Source organism: Schistocerca piceifrons, chromosome 7, assembly GCF_021461385.2.
Source record: "Schistocerca piceifrons isolate TAMUIC-IGC-003096 chromosome 7, iqSchPice1.1, whole genome shotgun sequence".
Taxonomy (NCBI): domain Eukaryota; kingdom Metazoa; phylum Arthropoda; class Insecta; order Orthoptera; family Acrididae; genus Schistocerca; species Schistocerca piceifrons.
The window spans coordinates 583,829,216-583,856,034 of NC_060144.1; the positions used below are offsets into that span (position 1 = coordinate 583,829,216).

General features: G+C 38.3%; 1 protein-coding gene across 1 annotated transcript in view; it reads right to left on the reverse strand.

Annotated features, from left to right (window-relative positions):
• LOC124804992 (neurobeachin) overlaps positions 1 to 26,819 on the reverse strand; it is a 1,009,542-nt gene that overhangs the window by 938,432 nt on the left and 44,291 nt on the right. The window contains exons 8-12 of the mRNA XM_047265386.1: positions 20,521 to 20,649; positions 19,068 to 19,208; positions 18,830 to 18,978; positions 1,766 to 1,979; positions 657 to 879 (exon numbers count right to left, since the gene is read on the reverse strand). Of these exons, the coding sequence (XP_047121342.1) occupies positions 657 to 879; positions 1,766 to 1,979; positions 18,830 to 18,978; positions 19,068 to 19,208; positions 20,521 to 20,649 (856 nt within the window). The remainder of the gene's footprint in view (positions 1 to 656; positions 880 to 1,765; positions 1,980 to 18,829; positions 18,979 to 19,067; positions 19,209 to 20,520; positions 20,650 to 26,819) is intronic.

A 26,819-nucleotide genomic window follows, 5' to 3' on the forward strand; every position in this document is an offset into this window, starting at 1 on the left:
TCTTTGGCTTGCTGTTGTATGATGTATCTATGATTTCAAAATGAGGTTAAGATCTCAAGTCTAATATACAAGGTAAAAGATATATTGGTGCTGAGGAACATTATCCCACATATGATGCACATTTTGACCCCTTTGACAATGGAGTCCTAATCATAGGTCTAATATTCATTATTTAAGTCAACCATAGCAGCAGTTCACATGGTCATTGGTTTCTTGCAATGACTAGTGGATATTTTATACAAGAATATGGCCATGAAAAACTTCATGCTTAAGATCATGAACTTCTAAAGCAACATTACATGAGCTCTGAAGAACTACTATCTGAAAACTGAAGTACGTAACTGCATATGTTTTTGGAAAATATACTGCAGATCTTTGGAAAACAGCACGTTCATGTTACCAATAACAAAATTTTGCCCAAAAATGCCAACTTCCATGTAGATTTCCTTCCATGTCCTCAGCTTACACCAAATATAGGCACAATTAAATGTAAACAATGAAGTCCGCATTCTAAGAAAGTAATAGTCTTAACCAGTTTAACACTTCATTAATGCACTAAATTTAGGTTATGTAAAATGGTTTCATTCATACGTTCTTATATAATCTTTTATAAATGTATTTCAATGAGAATGGCGTAATTATTTGTTGATACAGACCTAGTCCTTTAGGTGTTATTCCACTTTTGGCACGAGGGTTTGTTACCCAATAATAGTACTTCAGTGTGTGCACCGTCTGTAGGACTGTTGAAACACGGCGCACATTGGAGTAGATCTGGGTATCGGCAAGGAACTCTGTTGCTAAGTAGGAGTAGAGCCGAGTTTGTACTGGTGCAGGGGTGTAGATCCATAATGCAGGGTTGAACAGCACATGGTCCAGCAGCTGCCACGTCAGGAACGAGAAACAAAATAACTGCATTTCAATTGACGACGAGCCTGTCCACTGGTGTAGCCAATACTATCAGATAGCATTAGAAGGTAGAAAAGAGTGCAAAATATTGAACAAAATTCAACACTAATAAAAATATGCATAACTAGTTGGTTACTTCTTACTTGTCCTGCACAGTATAGCTCAAAGCACCTACAAATTACAAACAAATATAAATCTTTTGGAAATTCATTGGTGTAATCCTAAACCATAATTTCTATAGAAGCTCTTTTTTTCTCATATCTAAGACTACTCAATAAACTACCATACTTTTATAACGAGCATACTACATACCACTACATTTTATCCACTACCTTACAAACCCGTTAATTCCAGTTTTCAAATCCCAGGTGTGCAACAATGAAACATGAACTTTTACAAATTGTTAGAGTTTCAATAAAATTTATGACAACTTTTTAACATTCACAGATCAAATAAATTATTTTATCATTGGTGATTACTGTGAACACCCTCAGAAAGCATAAATGACTCCTCTATGTACCCTATATGTTTGTGCATAGCCAAAAAAACAACTCTTACAAACTACAATACTTTGTTTACAAAAGGATTTATACTCATATGGTACGAAAAAAGATTGTGATCAACTTTTTAAAAGAGCTAAAATATTTTATGCAGATATTTAATCTAATGCTACTAGTACTCGCTGTATAAAAATCATGCTTTATCTCTATTTGGTCTGAAATATTACAATACAACTCATAACAATATTAACCTTTATATTGGATGTCTAAGTCAAACAAAGTTCATCTCATCTAAAATGACAGCTATATGACTGCAATTCATCAACATCCCAACAGCTGAATGATATTGCTGTTCTCACCTGTTTCAGAAGCAGTTCACTATTTGAGCTCAGGCATGTCACAAGGTATTTTGTCAGTCCAAGAAATGAACTGAGCACTTCCAGTGTTAAATGGTCTCTTGATGATCTCTGAAGCATGTAACTGATCACAAGGAAACCCCTATTCTGTATCATATGCTGCTGAACGGTTTGAGAGCTCTCAACAAGCTCACAAATAAACCCAAGAAGTTTTGAACTGAAAAACAAACACAGTAAGGTGAAAATATTTCAAAATACAAATAAAACAGAGTTGCATATATTTAATACTGAAGGTGAAGTGAGAAAACTTAAGCATTTTATGTATATTAGCACAGATAAAAAAAGGTGCAATACTCAATACACAAAAATATAGCATAACTGATAGCAACCTTGAGCCAACATACTTCAGACATTTAAAATGAAAGTAATGTACACAACAAGCATTGTTGATAGAGTTCATTTAATGACAAAACAGGAAGAAGCTCAGTAAACTTGTTTAAAAACTTACAAAATGTGGTACATTGATGTCAGTATATCACAATTAATATTTATATTAATGTTTGTTATAAGACTGTACAGCTATTTTTATATAAAATCTGCTAGGAACCAATGTATTCTTATACACTTTTAAATGATTCCCAACACCCATCCCACATAATCTCATGTTCTTTAAAACTAAAATAAATCATTAAAAAGTTACAGTAATGGAATCCAAGCTGCAGGGGGAGTTGATACATTTACTTGTCTTCGTATCTCTGATGTCACAACTACCAACATTTGTACAGTATCAACAAAGATGTAGAAATGTATAAACAACCCTTCAGTGAGTGCCAACCAATGGAACTTCCTGGGCAGATTAACAACGGTTTGGAAAGCATAGATTTCTACTAACAAAGTGTTGGTCCACACAAATGATCACCACCAAACTGTAGTCAGGGGACAGCTAGACCACCCAGTTGCTGAACATGCCGCCCTACACAATGTGCTTCACTTTAATAACTGCTTCACAGTCTCTGCTATTTGTATTCTTTCTACCAACACGATCTTTTCTGAATCATGCAGTTGGGAACTTTCCCTAGAACATAGTCTTCATTTCTGTAATTCCTGGCCTCCATCTGCCTATCCCCACCTCTGCTATCACTACATGTAGCCACATGCCCTCTGTCCCACCAATGCATCTGGAATGGTCTGTTCCCATCACTTCACTGCATGCTCCCATATTCAGCGCTATCATCTTCCCCTATCCCTATCCTGCTATCCCTTCCCCTACCCATGCTGTGCCTGCTTCTTACTCCCATCACCCATCCCAGTAGATTTCTGCTTATGTCAGACACAGTCACAGTCAGGCCTTGACAGAAAGAGACAGCAGCCATGTGTATATGAGTTGCTGCTGTGTGAATGTGTGAGAGTTCTACTTCTGAGAAAGGACTTTGTTCAAAAGCTTATATATTTCTAGTACTCTTTTCAAAGCACCTTTTTGTGACTCCAAGGCTCCTCTATGTGGTGAGTAGCACTCTGTCCTTTCAATATTGTTGTTATTCTACCATTAAATGTTTTTAACGTACGATGAGACAAAGATAGTTTGATAAAAGAAATAGTTTGGAAAAGAGAACTCTAAATTGCGAATAGATAAAGAGTGCCACACCAGCAAGAACAAACGATGAAGACTTGCTGATAAGGAAAGAAACTGACTTTAGTTTGAGTGGCCTCCAGAGTACTAAGTGTATCAAGCTGATACTTCTTGCAAATAATACATAAAAGGTCAAACCCACAAATCAAACTCCAGATGATTATGAGATGTTGACTGAAACACGTAACAGTACTGGAGATAGACACAAAACATTGTTGTTATTTTAGGTGTATTAATATGTCGCAGTTCTCCAAAGGTAGTTCATTGTGGCCAAAATAATATTCAAAATAATATCTACAAGAACTATATGAGTGGAATTGATAAATACAAATATAACGACTACCATTACTGTACAGTAAGAAACAGGTGAAGAATGTAGTGGTATGTAGTACGAACAACAAATCATTCCGGATGTATGGCTATGAAACATGTGAATGAGTGAACACAAACAAAGAAGTGAAAAGATGTGTAGAAAAAGAAAAGAGAAGAGGGGAGAAAATTTATATATTTACAGAGGGAGCATTACATAACGATTCACAAGAACAGGGGAAAGGAATATCACAAATGGGTAGCTTTGACAAATGAAATAGTGAGGGCAGCAGAGGACCAAATAGCTAGAAAGACTAGGTCCAGTACAAATCCTTGGATAACCCAAGAGACACTGAATTTAATTGATGATAGGATAAAATATAAAAATGCACCAAATGAAGCACATGAAAGTGAATATAAACGTCCAAAAAAATTAGATTGATTGGAAGTGAAAAATAGCTAAACAGAAATGCCTAGAGGACAAATGAAAGGATTTCAAAGCGTATATCACTAAGGTAAAGATAGAAATGACCAACAGAAAAATTAAAGAGGCTCTCCAGAAAGAAGAAGCAGGGGTATGAGTCTCACAACCTCAGATGGAAAACCAGTGCTAGGCAAAGAAGATAAAGTTGAAAGGATACAGGAGTGTATAGAGGATCTATACAAGGAAGATGAACTTAAAGGCAACAGAAAATGATACAGGAGATATGATAATGTGAGAAGAATCTGATAGAGCAGTGAAAGACTTGAGTCAAAACAAGGCTATGGGGGTAGCCAGGCAGGAGAAATACCCTCATTTTTCAAGAAGAACACAATAATTCCAAATCCAAAGAAAGCAGATATTGACATATGTCAATATTACCAAACTATCAGTTTAGTAAGTCATGATCACAAAATACTAAAGTAAATTCTTTACAGAAGAATGCAAAAACTGGTAGAAGCCAACCTCCTCAGGAAAGATCAGTTTGGATTCTGCAGAAATGTAGGAACATGTACGGAAATACTGACCCTATGATTTCTCTTAGGTTAAGGGAGGGCAAATCTATGTTTATAGCATTTGTAGATTTACAGAATGCTTCTGAGAATGTTGACTGGAGTAATTTCTTTGAAATTTTAAGCGTAGCAAGAGTAAAATACAGGGAGTGAAAGGTTATTTACAACTTGTACAAAAACCAGACAGTAGTGACTGAGAAGAAAGTCAGGCAGGTTTATAGTCTATCCCTGATGTTATCCAACCTGTAAATTGAGCAAGCAGCAAAGGAAACCAAAGAAAAATTTGGAACAGGAATTAAAATTCAGGGAGAAGAAATAAAAACTTCGAGGATTGCCAGTGACTTTTTAATTCTGTCAGAGACAGCACAGGACTTGGAATAGTGGTTGACAGAACGGACAATGTCCTGAAATCTGTTGACTCATTGTGGATATGAGACAGTGAATGGTCAGGTATTTACCAAAGAAAACTCGCCAAACAGTCATATGTTTCAGAAGTTATTTTATTTAGGCGACCGGTTTTGGCATCACATTAATGCCATTTTCAGGCCTGGTGCACACCAAGTACAGACAATCAGATACATCAATGCATGCATGCATGATTCTGTGATATTTTTGTGGACTGTGTACTTCAAAGATTTGACTACAACTCAGTATCTTGAAAGAATGATATAAGGTGACATCAACCAAAGCAAAACAAGTTTAATGAAATGTATTTGAATGAAATCAGGCAATGCTGAGGGAATTCGATCACTAAATGAGATTCTTAAAGTAGTATATGAGCTTTGTTATTTGGGTAGTAAAGTAACAGTTGATGGCCACAGTAGACAAGATATGAAATGTATGCTGGCAATGGCAAGAAAAACATTTCTGAAGAAGAGAAATTTGTAAACACTGAATATACAGGGTGGTCAGAAATATCCTTTACGAACTTCTAGGACATGTAGAGGGTAGTGAGTACATAACATTTTGAATAGGAACCAATGTCCAGAAACTTATTGTTTCCATTCTATGACAGTTTCAATGCAGATGATTATCTCATCCACATCCACGTGAGGAATGTACTTAGGCGTGACCCAGTACAGTTGTTGCAATCCATTTGAAAAGAATACTGACTTGTTCCGTTATTACTTATGCATTTTCATTACAATGTACACCTTATGGTTTACATTAGTTGACAACAACAAGAACCCAGCATCTACGGCACCAGCCACAATGTACCGATGCATTACAACAACAGCTCGATGTGGCGGCCACCAATGTTGTTACACACATTGTACCTCCAAAGCATGTTCTGGTACAATCTCTCCATCCCACCTGGTGTCTCTTCAATGTCTTGTGCAGTGGCCAGAGCTCATGCCAGCAGATCTTCCTCTGTCTCTACAGGTGTCTCATAAATTAGGCTCTTCATATGACCCCACAAGAAGTAGTCCATAGGGGTTAAATCCGGCAAGTGTGGCTGCCAAGAAATTGGAACATCACAGCCTATCCATCTTTCACCATACCATCTGTTGAGATGTCTCCGGACAGTCAGTAAAAAGTGAGGTGGTGCTCCATCATGCTGAAACCACATTTCCTGATGGCCATTCAATGGCACAGCTTTCAAGAACGGGTCCATTACGTGTCGTAGGAAGACTGAGTATGCAGGACCCATGAGCTTGGATGGAAGGAAGTATGGTCCAATCACATGACCATCCAGAGTAACTGCCCACACGTTAATTCCAAACCGGTCTTGAAATCCCTGTACATGTGTGGCATGAGGGTTTTCGTCCCCTCACACATGGCTATTTCGAGCATTCAGAGCACAATCCCTTGTGAACCAACATTCATCTGTGAAGAGAACTCGACGTGGAAACAGGGGTACGTCAATGCAATGGTGCAGGAACAATGTGCAGAAGGCGACGCATTGTGGAGAGTCTGCTGGACCCATAGCGTGTACTCTTTGTAAGTGGTATGGATGTAATTGTTGCTCATGCAGGACGTCCAAGATGGTACTGTGACTAACTAGCATTGCACGTGCAATTGTTCGCGAACTCATTGACAGGCTGTCTTCAATATGACGTAGTACACCTTCTTCAAATTCGGGAGTGCGGCATCGCCATGGAGCACCACAATCCTGCCTCCTCACAGTGAAGGTACCCGTTTCTCATAGCCGTTGTGTAACTTGGGCAAACAGTTTGTGTGATGAAGTGCGACGGTGTGGAAAACGTTCGCGATACAGCCGACTAGCAGCTCTTCCATTACCTCGAGCTTTGCAACACACAAGGAGCATGTCTGTGTATTTCGCAAACATGTACTGCACCATGTTTCCTCTATCGGTGATGCACAGGTATTGACTCGGTCTCACAGCAAAGCAGACAATAAGTGACATCTGGGGATTGTTTGACATAGTACACTCATCGTGTCTACCTTGTTGCATACCAGGACAGGGAACTCTGAGATGTTTCTCTTGCCCTAAGCAGACGTTCACGAGGTACACATCTTAGTTGAAACTTTCATAGAACAGAAACGATACGATTCCAGACATGGGTTCCTATTCAAAATGTTATGTACTCACTACCCTCTACATGTCCTATAAGTTTGTAATGGGAATTTCTGACCTTTAAGTGTTTGGAAGTCTTTTTTGAAATTATGTGGAGTGTAGCCATGTATGGAAGTGAAAAATGGGTGATAAAACGTTTAGACAAGATGAGAGAATATGGTTCTGAAATGTGGTACTACAAAACGCTGCTGAAGATTATGTGGGTAGATCACATAACAATGAGGTGGTACTGAATAGAACTGAGGAGAAAAGAAATTTGTAGTACAATCTGACTAGAAGAAGGGATCAGTTGACAGGACACATTCTGGGACATCAAGGGATCACCAATGTAGTATTGGAGGAAAGTGTGGGGGGAGGGGGACCAAGAGATGAAGACAGTAAGCAGATTGAAATAGATGTCGGTTACAGTAGTTATTTGGACATGCAGAGGCTTGCTCAGGATAAAGTTTCATGGAGAGCTGCTCAAACGAGTCTTTGAACAGACGATCACAATAACAACAATAACACGTGCCTTGTGCCCAATAAGTAAGATTGCTGAGCCACATTTGTGTATGAGCTGACAGATACTTATCATTTACTATATCAAGTAACATACAAAACTACTGAGTTGAAGACATCATCCTTTTTGGTGTCAGCTACAAGTGCATCAACAGAGAAAATTTTAAAGTAAGTGGTACCACAATATAAACATAACGTTCCGACTACATATAAAAACAAATGTACAGCAGAAGGCTATCATGAATGCCATGCAATGGAAATTGCTTGACAAATGCCTTACCTCAGTGAAAGTTGATTAAAACCTTTATGTAGCCCGTATGCTACAAAACTGGAAATTCCAATACAAAAACAATTAACAAAAACGAAGGAAATCAACCACTCACTTATGCCCAATTGAAGCACACTTAGTACACAGAAACATGTAATGGCACAAGGACACTTTAGCCTTTGAGCTACGGCTCTCCTGGTGGGTGTACAGTCTCCCTTGGACACAACCACACTGATATCTAAAAACACTCATTTGAAGCCACAAATCCTCTATGTAGGTCAGGCAACAAATCTGGTTCAATATAATTATGGGCAAATTTGTGATCATCACAAATGTATTTTCAGTCTGAATGAATCAACACAGAGACCTGAAGGACAGTAAATATGGCACGACTGGATTCACACAAAATAAACCATTCCAACACAAACATGTCACACAGTTACACCGATCATAAAAAACAAATATATAATATCACTAATGAGGGCACCTTATGCCATTACAGACAATGCTCCTCTCTACAGCCAGCCGATGTGGCCGTGCGGTTCTAGACGCTTTGGTCAGGAACCACGTGACCGCTACGGTCGCAGGTTCGAATCCTGCCTCGGGCATGGATGTGTGTGATGTCCTTAGGTTAGTTAGGTTTAAGTAGTTCTAAGTTCTAGGGGACTGATGACCATAGATGTTAAGTCCCATAGTGCTCAGAGCCATTTGAACCTCTCTACAGTTTCCTCCATACTTGCAGGATTGGAAATCAGTGCACAAATAATGCCATCACTGTTATATGCAGCTGCAGAAGTAGTTTTATGAAGTGGTAACTCACAGTACATGATGCGAGACTCAGATAAGTATCTGTTTCCTTGGCATATTCTTGGCAGATCTTACAGGGTGTATCTGAAAAGTAATGTGTCCCAATTTTCTGTGATGCAACTACATGTCGCACGGCAGTCGAACTGATTGGGAAGGATGAGGGTTACATTTAGCTTTCCAGAGGTAAGTCACTCAATTGGCTCTGAACTCCTGGAGGATTAGGACAGCTTCTTCTGTGAACTTCTACGTAGTGGTCACATCAAACTTACAATGGAGAAATCTTTACAGCAACGCTATGTGATGAAGTTGTGTGTGAGGCTCAACAAAACACTGCCTGAAACTTTTGGATTAATTAAGGAAGCCTTGGTGGTTGACTGCCTTTCCAGACCACAGTCAAACAAGTGGCACAAGGTGTTTAGAGAAGGTTGAGAAGAGGTCACCAACGAGGCCCACACAGGATGCCCTTCAACATCATGAATGGATGACCATGTGACGCGTGCACTAGCTGCTGAATTCAGACAGTCAAATGAGTGGTCACTTGATGTTGGGATTTTTAGACTTACCCAATTTCCCAAGGTAGTGCTCCAGAGACTGAAACACAGGATCACCCATGTCTGAAAGAAGTTCTGCACATTGTGGAAATTGCACCACGACAACACACCGGCTCACATCGTCTTTGTTGTCACAGCCTAATTGACCTGTATTGGCGTGGCAACAATGTCACAGCCACCCTACAGTCCCTACCTGATCCCGGGGGACCTTTTTTTTTTTTTCCCCCTCAGGTGAGAAGGGATCTCAAAGGAAAGTATCTGGAGTTGGTGGACAATGTGCACACTTCTTTGACAGTTTCCCTGAAGAGCATCCCGACTGAGGAGTTCCAGAAAGCTTATGATGCATGTAATAAGCATGGAAATCATGCTGACAAATATGTACTGATGCAGAAAGGTTATACTTAAAACAGTTTTAAGTTATTGAACCTATCTGAATAATAATTAAAAAAAAAAATGTTATGCATTACCTTCTGCACAAATCCCATATTTAATTGTGTATGCTAACACAACAGAAAAATGCAGTGGAGGCAATGTGATGGTATAGACTGCTTATCCAAGTTCTTGCTCAGATTGCACACTCTGGATAATGGCAAAATAAACACGGATGTTAATAAAAAAAATAGATGGTAGTATATTTCCCACAACATGGCCATAGTTTAGAATTGGATCTTCCCTCTATGACCACAATAAAGCTCTTGGTTTGAGGAAAATCGAGACAATTTGTTGAACCAGCCTACACAAAGCCCTGACCTAAGCTGCAGAACTGAAGCATTCTTCACGAAAATTGCTAAAAAATTATAATTTCAGTGTATCTGACTTTATATAATTGACACAATGCTGTGAGAAACTATGATCTCTGCTGTCATTACAAATAAATGAACACCATCTGGTTCACTTCAGTTATCACCAACTATCAGTTTCAATCTGTGCTGCAGATAATCTTTAAATCTAATTGGAACAGGAAAAAATGGGAACAACAACAAAAATTACGAAAGTGTGACATCACAAACATTACCATCACAGGCTGCACAATTAAAATCGAAATATTACAATAACCCACACGAACCTGGTGCCACAAATAGCAATTTGTCAAATGACATAAAAATATTAAGGTTGTGGGTGGTATAACAAATTTTTTGCACAGTCACATGGTGTGTGCATATGTCGTAGGCCAATATATTAAAACAGCATCAAGGTGATACCTTTGTCATAAAATAAACTGAAATAAATAATAAAATAAAGGAATAAAAGACATGTTACGAAGTAAATATCTGTATGTATGTTGTGTCATATATAAAGAGGTAAAAACAGAAGTAAAAAAAAAACAACCTCACAGTACAGTGTGTTCATTTGTTCTCATTTGTATACTTTAGAAGACAGTGCAGAATTAACAGACATATCTAATCAAGCCAGTTTGAGTCTTCCCTCTGTCAAAATACAACTTTAAGACTTGGCCTTCATCTTAATGAGTAAGAATACAATTATACTGACGACAATTACTGTGAGCTAAGAAACAGGTGAAGAGAGAGGAAGGGAAGGGACATAGTTACAAAAATTACTGAAGATTTTTTCAGTTACTACAAATTATGGATGCATTTAGCTACAATTATTTTTACAACTGTATCCCCTTCCTCCTCTTCACCCAGTTCTCATAAAGTTATTTCTTGACAGATGGAAGACTCAGACTAGGCCGATTAGACATGTTTGTTAATTCTGCTCTGTCTTTTAAGATATACAATGATAACAAAAATGTATGATGCACACTGTACTGTGAGGTTGTTTTTTACATCTGTTTTATCTTTTATTGAATAACACATTCTATCATGTAAATCTATTTCATCATCATGTCTTTTAATCCTTGATTTCATTATTTATTTTAGTTTATTTTATGGTGGAGGAATCTCTTTGATGCAGCTTTAATATACTAGCCTATGTCATGCAGAACGTCACACAATTATATAAAAAAAGTTTTTACCCCACTCCCAACCTCTGCGGTGCCAGGTATGTGTGGGTTCTCATAATATTTTGTTGTTAATTGTGCAGCCTCTGATGGTAATGTTTGTAATGTCACACTATTGTAATTTTTATTGTTGTTGCCTCTGTTTCCTGTTCCATCTAGACCTGAAGATTATCTGCAGCACAGATTGAACTCAGTAGCCGGTAAACAAAAGGTTGTGATCCAAATCACATATGTTTCTTCATTATCAGACTTCAGTTGAAAGTGCTCCTGGAAAATAAAACACTGTTGCAATATCAGGAAGAGGTCCACATATAATTAGTTCCAGTGCTGCATCTTTAGAACAAGTAGCAATAGATGCTGGGAGACTTTTGGACACACTTTGTTTAAAAATGCATAAGGAAATACACAAGTTTAAAACAACTCTAATTAACTTAATAAGCAAGTTCTCTTTTATAATTAAATACCTGTATTCTGAGAAAGCATAACTTTGTTATGGCTATATATAATATAAGGCTTCTCTTATAATAAATTCCATCCATGAATTTCCACTGTTGTTCTTTACACTTATTTCTTACAGAAATGCTTCTTTCACTAACAATCGTACACAGCAAAATCCTGTTTTTAAGTTCCCGCATTTTACATTTTCCCATTTTTCACATTCACTTTTGCCTGTATGAACAGCAGTACTATTCTCTCAGTACAATGCTTTCCCTTCACTAACAAATCCATGTTACAACATTTCCTGCATTTCAAGTTTTCCTTGACATTACCACAACCTTTAACACTGATTTTCAGACAGATTTCTACAAAAACTGCATCGTATTACTGGTCAGCGACAGCTTTGGAACAAAGCAGAAAACACAGACTATACACAAAGTTATTGATCATGTAACATAGCATTAGTGTGGTAAGCAAGATTTTCATTGTCAGTGTGTTGATCACGGCCACCTGTATTATAGGTTCACAGTGTTTCAAAGGGTGGGAAAGTATGCTGAGTCACTGTCTTAATAATAATCACGATCAGATGATACTGACTCTAGTAGCAATATTGCATCGTATAACAACAGCTTTAATTTCACAGTCATTTATACAAATAAGAACCAGTTATTAGGATGGCTGTCTCTATAATGGGATTTCACAAATCATTTCATGTGAAATATGCTAATCTGTACAAGGCATGCACTCTTAGGTTGTATGACCTGATGTCAGACATAAACATTCCTCCTCGACATGCTCCATGATATGATGACAATTTCCATCCTCTTTCTCATCTAGGATGTCCCTGAGCCAAGTGACCTCCTTGTTGGCAACAAGCAGTAGATTTTGTGCCTATTGATCTATGTTTATGAATATTGCCAATCTTAGTGTTTTCACCAACACTGTGTTACAAGTTTCATTCACCAAAATTTTACAAAAATTATCAATAACAAGCCTCACATTAGAACACATATATCTTTTTGATGTGGTTTCATGAAAGACTTTTGCTTCCACATTTTATTTACATCACTGACATGACCAAACATTCCGTCTTTGTGATTATCAAGAAGGCAGTGGCTGAGAACTAACGCAAAAAAATGTGCGATTCCTGTGACTGAAATTATTAGAAAAGATGCGAAATGTATTTCTGTGGCAAAAAATGATGATTCTACAATGTGTAATTTTCCATGTTGAATCGAGAGTTCGTTTAGCAAAGGACCTACGACTTTCTGCTTTTACCCTGAACACAACTGTGGGAAATTGGCCCAACATCAAAGTCAACGTGAGACAATTTGGGTCCACAGCAAAAAAACATAAATATGTTTGGTCATCAGTACATGATTGTTTGGATAAATTCATTGTAGAGCGGTTTGTTAGCACGAGAGTGTCAGAAATTCCACTTGATGGCAACATACTGAGAGAAAAGGCATTTCAGTTCACTGCAAGAATGGGGATCACCAACTTCATGGCACTGTACAGTCGGATCAATCAATTTACAACTCACAACATACTGAGGTGAAAATTTAAGTGTTGATAGTGGAACTGTGGACGAATGGAAGAAAGAACTGTAAAATATATTTAAAGACTATGATCCAAAAAATATTTTTAATGTTGACAAAATTGGACTTTATAACATATTATCAAATAAGATTTTATGTTTCAAAGACAAGAATTGCCACAGTGGGAAACTGAGTAAGCACTAAACTTCCTGGCAGATTAAAACTGTGTGCTGGACTGAGACTCGAACTCGGGACCTTTACCTATCGCGGGCAAGTGCTCTACCAACTGACTGGAGACAAGGTACTGGCAGTAGTAAAGCTGTGAGGACGGAGCGAAAGTCGTACTTGGATAGCTCAGTTGGTAGAGCACTTGCCCACAAAAGGCAAAGGTCCCGAGTTTGAGTCTCGGTCCGGCACAAAGTTTTAATCTGCCAGGAAGTTTCGTATCAGTGCACACCCCACTGCAGAGTGAAAATCTCATTCTGGAAACATAACCCAGGCTGTGGTTAAGCCATGTCTCCGCATTATCCTTTCTTTCAGGAGTGCTAGTTCTTCAAGGTTCCCAGGAGAGCTTCTGTAAAGTTTGGAGGTAGGAGATGAGGTACTGGCAGTAGTAAAGCTGTGAGAACGGGGCGTGAGTCGTGCTTGGGTAGTTCAGTTGGTAGAGCACTTGCCCGCAATAGGCAAAGGTCCCGAGTTCGAGTCTCGGTCCGACACAAAGTTTTAATCTGCCAGGAAGTTTCATATCAGCACACACTCCGCTGCAGAGTGAAAATCTCATTCTGAGTAACCACTGTTTCACTTATGGTCATTACTAAAGCATCTGAAAAATTACCTCCATTAGTAACTGTTATACTTAAAAAGCCAAAGCGTTTCAAAAATGTGAGAACCCTGCCCACTAATTACTATTCCGACAGCACTGCATGGATGACCAGTCCTGTCTTTACATCCACCATGCAGGTACAGGGTGCTAGACATGTCCACCACTCCCTGACAATCTGCAGCTCAGAAATATGAAGTTAGTGTGCCTGCTTCTTAATTGTACATGGGAGCTTCAACTGTTGCATTTGAGAATCACCCATTCATTTAAATGTAAATACAGAAAAATGCTTATTACAAAGACTATATTTATGCATGATAATGGCATGGACCCAAAATCTATGACCATATCGCTTTTGGATGCTATGTATTACGATGTATTATGCAGCCAAAAAAATGAAGTGATGTGACTCCTTTGACTATTTCTGACTGTTTCATGAAAGCAGGATTTAAGTTCACAGAAACCACACCCACCCACCCACCCACACACACACACACACACACACCACTGGAAGGAGATTTGTCTGAGAATACAGATTTTTCTGCGATAAGCTTACTGTCTATGTTTCATCTACATTTACGTATGTCAGTGTTGGTGTTTCAGTCGTCCCTTCAGAGGTGTCAACAATAGATAATACCATTACCAAACGAGATGATGATGATAAGAAACAGTTGTGCCTAACAGTAGAGAATCTATGAAAGCTACTAATATTTTGAGGCAGCACATTGGTAGTGCATCAGGTGGTGATAATGCATTTCATGCTTTGTATATGGTGGAGAGACAACTAGAGCTAACTGATGTTAGAAACAAACGAAAATAATTAATTACTTCAGATTTTTTAAATAGGCAAAATTTAAACTGTTTTAATTCTGTATTTCGAACAATATAAAGAGAATGACAGTAAGAGTAATTTATTCACTTTCACTTGTTGTATTTCCTATGCTTTCTTGTATTTCACACTTTCCTGTATTTTACACATTTTTGTGTCACTCCACTGAAAAGTGTAGAAAGGGGGTTTTCCTGTAGTTACATTTGTACGTGCTAATACGTAAAACAATTAAGAGTATAAGTGAAGACACAGTGGTTTCTTTGAAAGTAGCAGAGTTTCTATGTACAGGATTTGTCAGCTAATCTGTTTGTAAAGCAATGTAAACAAAACATCATTGTACATAACTCACAGATCCTTGTAAAACTATACTTTTGTTCTTCAGCACACACACACACACACACACACACACACAAACGCACAAACGCACACGCACACACACACACACACACACACACACACACACACACACACACACACACACACTCACTCACTCACTCATTCACTAAAACATAATGCCCCAGCTTACCTGAAGAAGGATCTGGGTGACAATATTCTACTTGTCAATATGCATTTCAGCTGCACAATACCTTCACTGGTGAGTATCTGTAGTTACTCAATGCCTATTTGGCAACCAAAGTCTTCCAGACTTATAAATGCAGTGTGTTCAAAAAAAGTGTTAAATACTTTAAGAGGTGGCTGTACTCTTCCAAACAAGAAAAATAATTCCCATAAACATGGGTCCTGAAAACATTTGTTTCCTAAATAAACATTTGATTACAGGAAGGGCCGTGTGACGCTTTGTTGCAGATATTAGTACAGTCTTAGCATTGGCACTCCGTCAAATGTGCAGGCAGGGTATTGTGATGTCTTATTCGCAGTACTCTACCTACTTCATGAACAGTTACTGTACCCACAACAACAGTGCATTCAAACCCTAAGCCACAGGATCATCATAGCAGACAGTGGTTCTGTCAACGGCTGCTGCAGAAGTCCGCTGGAGTCTCGTAGTTAAATCCAAGGTCTCGTTAACTGATGAGGCAGGTTCACAAGAGACAGGTTGTGAATTTCCATAACCAGCATGTATGGGCAGATGTAGATTCCCAAGCAATTCAGGAAAGTGGGCATCAAGAAAAATTCTCAATCAACATATGTATAGGTGTACTTGACGATAGATTAATAGGGCTATACATACTACCACTGAGCTTAACTGGGCTGCATTATCTGGACTTTCTCTTTAACAAATTGCCTACCATACTGGATGCTGTGCCACTGCAGTAATGAATACAAATGTGATTCATGTATAATTGTGCACCAGCAAAAATTCATAACAATTTGTGTGAACATCTGACGCAGACATTTCAGTACCGCTGGATTGGTCAGAGGGGCCCCACATCTCAGCCTGCTCGTTCCCCAGATGTCAGTCCCCCGAACTTTTGGTTATGGGGCACCTGAAGGAACTGGTCTTTGATGCATGACAGCAGGTGCAACAACAACCAGGTACACTTCAAAGGACACGTCATTTCTTAGGCTGGAGGGCAGAGGGGTGCACTGTCATGAATGGATGCCATGTTGAACACCTTCTGTAAACAAGTGTTTATCGGACAAAATATGCATTTCCAGACCCATGTTTACTGGACTTATTTTTCTTTTGATGAATACTACCACCTCTCAAAGTATTCGATACATTTTTTTGAATACCCTGTAAATATCTTGCATACCACTTTTCCAATGCTTTTCATGTCAGTATCGAATTTGCCTGAGGAACCAGTTCTCCAACTTACTGCTCACTCAAATACATTTGAGAGCCAGAGTGGTGTGTGTGTGTGTGTGTGTGTGTGTGTGTGTGTGTGTGTGTGTGTGTGTGTGTGTGTCTTGTCAACTTCAGAAGAAGGCCTTTTGGAAGAAAGCTTACTTGTTTAGCAGTCTTTTTGTAGTGCCTGTCTGTGAGTCAACATCTCCAATATATGGTGAATAACAATCCATTCTTTTCATAATACGGTCATTACCCCATCCTGGATTTTCCATTGTTCGACTTTTTTAAACTATAAATGCACAGTCAAGAGTCATGAATTGCAGATGTAACATCATGTTGCATTTACTATTAACTACCACTACAAATTTCAATAACAGCATCAGTTTATAATAGAAACTGGTTTACTTCCACGAATTCATGTTTTGTATAAATAGGACCTTGAAGGCCCAACAGTACTGGGCGTTCACCGTGTGATCCTCAGCGCATGGGTGTCACTGGATGTGGATATGGAGGGCCATGTTGTCACCACATCGCTCTCCCGGCCACTGTCGGTTTTTGTGACCACAGCCACTACTCCTCTACCAAGTAACTCCTCAACTGGCATCACAAGGGCTTAGTGCATCCTGCTTGCCAACAGCTCTCAGCAGACAGGATGGTCACCCATCCAAGTGCTAGCCCAGCCCAACACTGCTGATGGGGACCAGTGTCAGACTTCCATGTATAAAATAGCTTCAAATTTTGGTTTACTTTACATATTTTTGGATTAAAGGAAACATTTACCGAAAATCACAAGCATCAAGTTGTTGACAGGCATACTTCAAAGTACATTTGTACTCTAGCTCGAAAAAGGGATACTCTGAGAGCAATTGAGTTTTGTTTCTTTTTGTGGGTGTGCCTGTTGATGACTGAACGCTTCTGCTTTTCAGTGAGTGGTCTCCTTTAATGCAAAAGTAGAACTTTCCTACAATATCCTTTTACAAAAGACTTATAGCATCTCAACATGTATGTTGTTGCATCTCCAGAACTGTGTGTCATATACTGATATAACTTTTCAGGTACATTCAATGATATATGTGGATACTGTCTGCAAATTGTGTTGCAAACGGAATCAGTAGTAAAGAAGAAACAAATTAAAACATCATACCTGATGCTGAAGTTTTACTGCATGAACAGTGAAAATGTAGTAAGCATTAAAAATTTTTTGTAGTTCCAACTTCATTTTGAGAACTCTTTATTTAAATTATTCTTAGAGTTATATTTACTACATACTGGTGACTAGTTTCAAATATAGCCATTCATTTGCAAAACACACTTGCACTAAAAGTTTTTATCAAAGTAAAATTCCGCTGATATATTTAAATAATATCCTCAAAACACATCATCGTAGAACAGACACAGCATTTAGTGCTACTTCATCTGTTGTATGTGTCATGCATGTTGTAAGACCACTCCATATCTTTTTCATGACTGCGCACTGTGTGGACATTATCCAATTAAACTCTGGTTTGATAAGCACTTCAATGCTGGTCAGCTTGAAAATGAGCAGGTACCTTAAAAAATTTTTCCCTCCCATCACTTTGTGAGGAGGGAGGGTCTGTGAGCAAAAGTTTTGCAGATGTTTGAAATTATGTGTAAAATGTATTTGAAGTTGCTAAGTGCTCTCATTTTCGAGTACTGGAGGAATTAAGTCCCCATATTTGTGAGCTGCCAGTTTTGCTACCTCAAGACAAGCGTGCAGTTTCTGACTGAAAAACTTGTCTTATACTTATTACTTGTCTTTTAACATTACACCTCTTCCTGAGCAGATTATGATGGCAACTGAATATCAAACTTTTCTTGCCCTTGGATGCCTTCAGATAAGGGCAAGTGATACCAAGTTTGGGGATAATCTCTTAGTAATATGGATCACTGTACAACTGCTGCAATCATGCTACATATGTAAAGTCGCTGGTGCTACCAGAGGCAAATATAGGACTGCAAATACTGACAAATAAGATGTGACTTAACACACAAGTGAACATGAACCAAACTGAAATTTTATTTCAGGTTGTTTTGTTAAAGTATCACAATACAATAGTGAAAAAAGGAGCAGCATTTACTCAATTGAACCAAACACTCAAGAAACAACACATACCATAGTGAAGAGTCTTTCTTGGTATCTGTTGCTCCAACACCACAGTCATAAGGCATATCAAGTTGTGAAAATAGTGGAAACAGGACTTGAATTCCCCCTATAGAATTAAGAGTACTGTGGATGGAATGAGTAATGACTGCTTTGACATCCTGAAATAAATAATAACCAGATATCAAACTGCTGAATCATTATAACAATTAGATTCACATAGCTGTAAAATATAAACCCTTTGTCTTACCTGTAGCATAAGCGCATGAGGAGTATGTACAAAATACGAAATATTGCCTTTTGGGGCAGACTGCAAACACAATTGGCTGTCTGTTGCTACAGGATTGTACATGAACACAATGGCACTTGACAGTTTCCCATCATACAACACCTAGAAGGAAAGTAGTTTCTAATAAGGAAATTAATCAATGTGAACAAAATTTCATATTGAAAATTTATGTCACAAGGCTGTGGCTTATCTCAAGAAGTTTTCATTTAATTACATACACAAGATGAATGAGATGACACGAAGGCATAAAATATTTATGTAATTAAGTAACATTTGATATGTGATTTATAAATCTATAATCAAATACAAAGCTATGCACAGGATCTCCAATTACTCACAATGAAAGCACTGTACAAAAAATATTAGGCTATGCAAAAAAAGCTCAAAGCAAAGCTTTTAGTTAGATGTCTGATTTCAGTTACTTAGAAACAATACACCAGAATGGAGCCCTTTTTGTATCATCAGCTTTCTCAAATATTAATACTACGTTATTGTATACAGTACTAAACATAATAAGATACTGTACAACACACATGGAGTATTAATATTCAGTTTACTAAAGAAAGGGAAAATCCTTCTAAGACTTGTAACACACAGACTTATTCTACTGGCATCTAGTGATAATATAGATGATATACGCCTTAACCCAAAACAGAGTTACAAATTAATCTGACACAAATGAGCTATGTAGACTAAAACCAGTTACAACCAAAAACAAAATTTTCCTTGCAACAACAGTTCACCTAGGGCAACACATGAGTTGCAAAGAAACTACCAGAGAAAATGGTATCAAAAATTAAATCATACATATTCAGGCAATCCGTTGTGAAACGATATTTGTATTTATCACATTTCCCATTATATTCCAATCAACAAATGTTTGCTCAAGTACCATTCCATATATTTGAGCTCTATGAAACAAACACAAAACATCAACATCATAATGAAAGTACTGTATGCATGAATGTATATCTGCCTCTTTCTATCTCTCCACCCCCTCACTTTCAGACTTTCGTCCAGGATACAAGTTAGGTGTCATTCTCTAAAAAAAGAAACATGAAACATGTATAGTGCACTCAGTGAAGAACAGTAACTAAGACAAAATAAATTACTAAAAATCCTAAGTGCATTTCTCAAACAAGAATACATCTAGTAAGTTGCTCAAAATTACAGTAGATACACTCCAATTGCCAACTCTACAAGAATCACATACAGTGTGCATTAAACCAACAGCTAAAAATTTAAACAAGAGATGATAATTTTATGCATATAACTTAATCTGTCATCCAACTATGTGACCACAGAGCCACAAGCCATTGTGAAGGGCACAGGAGAACTATTCCACTATTCCCATGACAAGTGCTCTGAAGTGAACTGTCAACACATAATAGCAAACAAATATGTGCAAGCTTACAGAGAGCAAGGCGTGGTTGTCCAGCATGCGTGAGGGGGCGGGGGCGGGGGCTGCAGCGGCCGGCTCACTCACCCGTTTGTGATTGTCGGGCAGGCTCAGGTTGCACTCATTGTCAAACCGAAACTGACACTGCAAGGGACATAGACAACTACTCTCACTTTCAAGGTACATCTACTAATACTTCGGCACATACATATCACTCCAGCTGACAAATCTCACAAATGTTGCATGCCCTATTTCTTCATAACTCCTCAACACAATGTTATTGAAATTATGAAGGTATGTAATGTACATCTACATGAGTTTAACCACCAATGACTAAAACACAAATAGTTTAAACTACTGCAATGATGATGATAAATCTTCTGAAACAGTTATCTACCAGTTCAAAGGCTCAGATTTTAGCAAAAATATGAAGATGTCTTTTTTTTCATTTATTTGACAGCAGTCATGACAGCACTGCTTTATTATTGACTTTGAGCAATACTTATCTTCAGGAAGTGAAATTCAAAGTATGGCTGACAGACACATGTAAAAGATGAAAAATCTATTCTGGTTTTAGGGATCGTTCGTTCCTTCCTCAGAGAGAAAAGATGTACAGAATGTGGGAGGTTAGTAAAAAAGGGTAGGTCACTTAAATCCCAGACTGAAAGGGATGCAACTTTTATGATGATGCTGGAGTTGAAATTCTATCCATAAGGTAGGACAGATTACGTGTGTCTATCAACAGTACTCATAATGTTGCCTCCTGAAGGTAAGTACTGCTTAGTCATTCTGTCTCATCAGTTTACAGTTTTCTCAATTTGTCCTTTTGATACAATTATTACTGACAACTTTCAACAAAAAATAATATTACTGACTTTGCCTGATATTGGCACTCAATACTACAGTTAGCAGGTCAGCACAGGAAAAAAAGAAAATCATGCATATTGTAGAACATATGGATAAAATAACATGGATTATTATTATTATTATTATTATTATTATTATTATTATTATTATATGGAGAATGCGATTTTAGCCCCCCAGAAACAAACAAAAATTCAATACCTTGATTTTATTTGAAATAACGAGCTAACCAAAAAAAGTAGTAAACAGAGTTTACATGACAAGTATGTGACTGACTAACTTCTAATAAAAATTAAATGATATTTCTAACACACAGTACTTATTTCCTTTACTTTAAAAGCAGGATATGCTTACTCCTCTGTTAAAGAACTATAATATTAACCACCTGTATTTACATTAATGACAGCAAATTAAAAAGAAATTTGAATAAATTAAAGTAATGGTGGGTAACATTGAACAACACCCATATTATGTTCACCGCACTCTGCCTGCCATTTTCTACAATCACATTCATTTACGTTAAAAATGTCTAGAAGTTCACTAAAATTTCATTAAATAAAAAAAGGATATGCATTTATGGCAAATTATGAATAAAACATTGGCCAAATTCTGAAACCTTAGAGAAGCACTCATTTACTTTTTTTAGTTACAAACAATGGTGATAGTGCATTCCACATACTTGTTGCAAGATATGGCATACAACACAAGAAGTGAACAATATGTTTGTGTTTGTAAAACATAGAATGTAGGATCACAGCTGGTTGTACGACTCCAAGAAAACTAGGGTGACATAGCTGATTTGTCTACCTCTAAGAGAGGCAGAAGGCTCAAGTTGTATCACATTTTACTGAAAAAGCACACATCCAATACTAAGCATGCAAACAAATCTCAATGAAAGTAAGTCAATCTGGTCTCCTTAAGGGCTACTTGCGAATTTCAATTGTGCATTCATGGTAATAATTATATATTTTTCAGGTTAACAAAGATTTTTCAAGCGTAAAATGACATACACCGCAAGAATTAATAAATAAAAATTTTTTGCTGGCCACTATCCAACAACCATTGAAAGTTGTTACAAAGTCTGAAATAATATAGAATAATCTGTCTTTTTGATAAATGCAGGAAAACCAAACATAGTAGGATGTCCATGTTATTGCAGCAAACTAATCAGTATTTACTCATCATGTAGTAGCTGACAGGCTTACAACTACCTCTACAAATGTATGTAGATAGGAAGAGTCTTCCATTATAAACGATTAAGAATTACTACAAAATTTTGACAGTGTTACACATCAATTTTGATTTAATATTGACCAAAATGTATAGGGGATCAGATGAGTTCCTTCTCTAGATTGTCGCACAGATGACAAAATGGTAGATATCGAAATAGACGACAGAGGGATAGAGAAACAATTAAAATCGCTCAAAAGAGGAAAGGCCACTGGACCTGATGGGAAACCAGTTTGATTTTACACAGAGTACGCGAAGGAACTTGGCCCCCTTCTTGCAGCGGTGTACCGTAGGTCTCTAGAAGAGTGTAGCGCTCCAAAGGATTGGAAAAGGGCACAGGTCATCCCCATTTTCAAGAAGGGACGTCGAACAGATGTGCATAACTATAGACCTATATCTCTAACGTCGATCAGTTGTAGAGTTTTGGCACACGTATTATGTTCGAGTATAATGACTCTTCTGGAGAGTAGAAATCTACTCTGTAGTAATCAGCATGGGTTTCGAAAAAGACGGGCGTGTGAAACCCAGCTCGCACTATTTGTCCACGAGACTCAGAGGGCCATAGACATGGGTTCACAGGTAGATGCCGTGTTTTTTGACTTCCACAAGGCGTTCGATACAGTTCCCCACAGTCATTTAATGAACAAAGTGAGAGCATATGAACTATCAGACCAATTGTGTGATTGGACTGAAGAGTTCCTAGATAACAGAACGCAGCATGTCATTCTCAATGGAGAGAAGTCTTCCAAAGTAAGAGTGATTTCAGGTGTGCCGCAGGGGAGTGTCATAGGACCATTGCCATTCACAATATACATAAATGACCTTGTGGATGACATCGGAAGTTCACTGAGGCTTTTTGCAGATGATGCTGTGGCATATCGAGAGGTTGTAACAATGGAAAATTGTACTGAAATGCAGGAGTATCGTCAGCGAATTGACGTATGGTGCAGGTAATGGCAATTGAATCTCAATGTAGACAAGTGTAATGTGCTGCGAATACATAGAAAGAAAGATCCCTTACCATTTAGCTACAAAATAGCAGGTCAGAAACTGGAAACAGTTAATTCCATAAATTATCTGGGAGTAGGCATTAGGAGTGATTTAAAATGGAATGATCATATAAAGTTGATCGTCGGTAAAGCAGATGCCAGACTGAGATTCATTGGAAGAATCCTAAGGAATTGCAATCTGAAAACATAGGAAGTAGGTTACAGTACACTTGTTCGCCCACTGCTTGAATACTGCTCAGCAGTGTGGGATCCGTACCAGATAGGGTTGATAGAAGAGAGAGAGAAGATCCAACGGAGAGCAGCGCGCTTCGTTACAGGATCATTTAGTAATCACGACAGCGTTACGGAGATGATAGATAAACTCCAGTGGAAGACTCTCCAGGAGAGACGCTCAGTAGCTCGGTACGGGCTTTTGTTAAAGTTTCGAGAACATACCTTCACCGAAGAGTCAAGCAGTATATTGCTCCCTCCTACGTCTATCTCACGAAGAGACCAAGAGGATAAAATCAGAGAGATTAGAGCCCACACAGAAGCATACCGACAATCCTCCTTTCCGGGAACAATACGAGACTGGAATAGAAGGGAGAACCGATAAGAGGTACTCAAGGTACCCTCCGCCACACACTGTCAGGTGGCTTGCGGAGTATGGATGTAGATGTAGATGTAGACACAAAACTTATAACGATTTTGCAGTTGTGTAGGCTTGTAATTCACTCTACAATCAGTCAAGAGAGAATATACTTTCAGATGGAATACATACACCTGAAATATAATGATAGACATGTTTTGTAGGTCTTGTGTGTGTAAGTTATGATATGATAGTACAATTTTTTCATCGCTGCCAACTAATAAAGTGTGTGATCACTGCATCTGTATAGCACACATTCAGGGATAATAATGAAGTATTTTGGGAATTTTACCACTCATAAATAAAAGCAATCTCCAGCTCTGGAAAAGACACGCTAGGTGCTGGCAAAAGTTAAAACATATTGCCCAAGAAAATCCAACAGATGTCCAAAAGAATTCAAAGCCACAAAGCGCACTAGACACTTCATTCAAATGATATCTACACTTTGTGGCATGCTGTCCACCAAATGATTACTAAGGAGAAGACCATTGCTGTCCATAAGTGACAACAGCAATCAAAAACACTGAGTGCTTACAACAGAACAGAAGGGTACTGGATGTATTACTGTTGTTGTTGTTGTTGTTGTGGTCTTCAGTCCTGAGACTGGTTTGATGCAGCTCTCCATGCTACTCTATCCTGTGCAAGCTTCTTCATCTCCCAGTACCTACTGCAACCTACATCGTTCTGAATCTGCTTAGTGTATTGATCTCTTGGTCTCCCTCTACGATTTTTACCCTCCACACTGCCCTCCAATGCTAAATTTGTGATCCCTTGATGCCTCAAAACATGTCCTACCAACCGATCCCTTCTTCTAGTCAAGTTGTGCCACAAACTTCTCTTCTCCCCAATCCTATTCAATACCTCCTCATTAGTTACGTGATCTACCCACCTTATCTTCAGCATTCTTCTGTAGCACCACATTTCGAAAGCTTCTATTCTCTTCTTGTCCAAACTGGTTATCGTCCATGTTTCACTTCCATACATGGCTACACTCCATACAAATACTTTCATAAGCGACTTCCTGACACTTAAATCTATACTCGATGTTAACAAATTTCTCTTCTTCAGAAACGATTTCCTTGCCATTGCCAGTCTACATTTTATATCCTCTCTACTTTGACCATCATCAGTTATTTTACTCCCTAAATAGCAAAACTCCTTTACTATTTTAAGTGTCTCATTTCCAAATCTAATCCCCTCAGCATCACCTGATTTAATTTGACAACATTCCATTACACTCGTTTTGCTTTTGTTGATGTTCATCTTATATCCTCCTTTCAAGACACTGTCCATTCCGTTCAACTGCTCGTCCAAGTCCTTTGCTGTCTCTGACAGAATTACAATGTCATCGGCGAACCTCAAAGTTTTTATTTCTTCTCCATGAATTTTAATACCTACTCCGAATTTTTCTTTTGTTTCCTTTACTGCTTGCTCAATATACAGATTGAATAACATCGGGGAGAGGCTACAACCCTGTCTCACTCCTTTCCCAACCACTGCTTCCCTTTCATGCCCCTCGACTCAAACTGCCATCTGGTTTCTGTACAAATTGTAAATAGCCTTTCGCTCCCTATATTTTACCCCTGCCACCTTCATAATTTGAAAGAGAGTATTCCAGTTAACGTTGTCAAAAGCTTTCTCTAAGTCTACAAATGCTAGAAACGTAGGTTTGCCTTTTCTCAATCTTTCTTCTAAGATAAGTCGTAAGGTTAGTATTGCCTCACGTGTTCCAACATTTCTACGGAATCCAAACTGATCTTCCCCGAGGTCCGCTTCTACCAGTTTTTCCATTTGTCTGTAAAGAATTCGCGTTAGTATTTTGCAGCTGTGACTTATTAAAGTGATAGTTCGGTAATTTTCACATCTGTCAACACCTGCTTTCTTTGGGATTGGAATTATTATATTCTTCTTGAAGTCTGTGGGTATTTCGCCTGTCTCATACATCTTGCTCACCAGATGGTAGAGTTTTGTCATGAGTGGCTCTCCCAAGGCCATCAGTAGTTCTAATGGAATGTTGTCTACTCCCGGGGCCTTGTTTCGACTCAGGTCTTTCAGTGCTCTGTCAAACTCTTCACGCAGTATCGTATCTCCCATTTCATCTTCATCTACATCCTCTTCCATTTCCATAATATTGTCCTCAAGTACATCGCCCTTGTATAAACCCTCTATATACTCCTTCCACCTTTCTGCCTTCCCTTCTTTGCTTAGAACTGGGTTGCCATCTGAGCTCTTGATATTCATACAAGTGGTTCTCTTCTCTCCAAAGGTCTCTTTAATTTTCCTGTAGGCAATATCTATCTTACCCCTAGTGAGACAAGCCTCTACATCCTTACATTTGTCCTCTAGCCATCCCTGCTTCCTGTCGATCTCATTTCTGAGACGTTTGTATTCCTTTTTGCCTGCTTCATTTACTGCACTTTTATATTTTCTCCTTTCATCAATTAAATTCAGTATTTCTTCTGTTACCCAAGGATTTCTATTAGCCCTCGTCTTTTTACCTACTTGATCCTCTGCTGCCTTCACTACTTCATCCCTCAGAGCTACCCATTCTTCTTCTGCTGTATTTCTTTCCCTCATTCCTG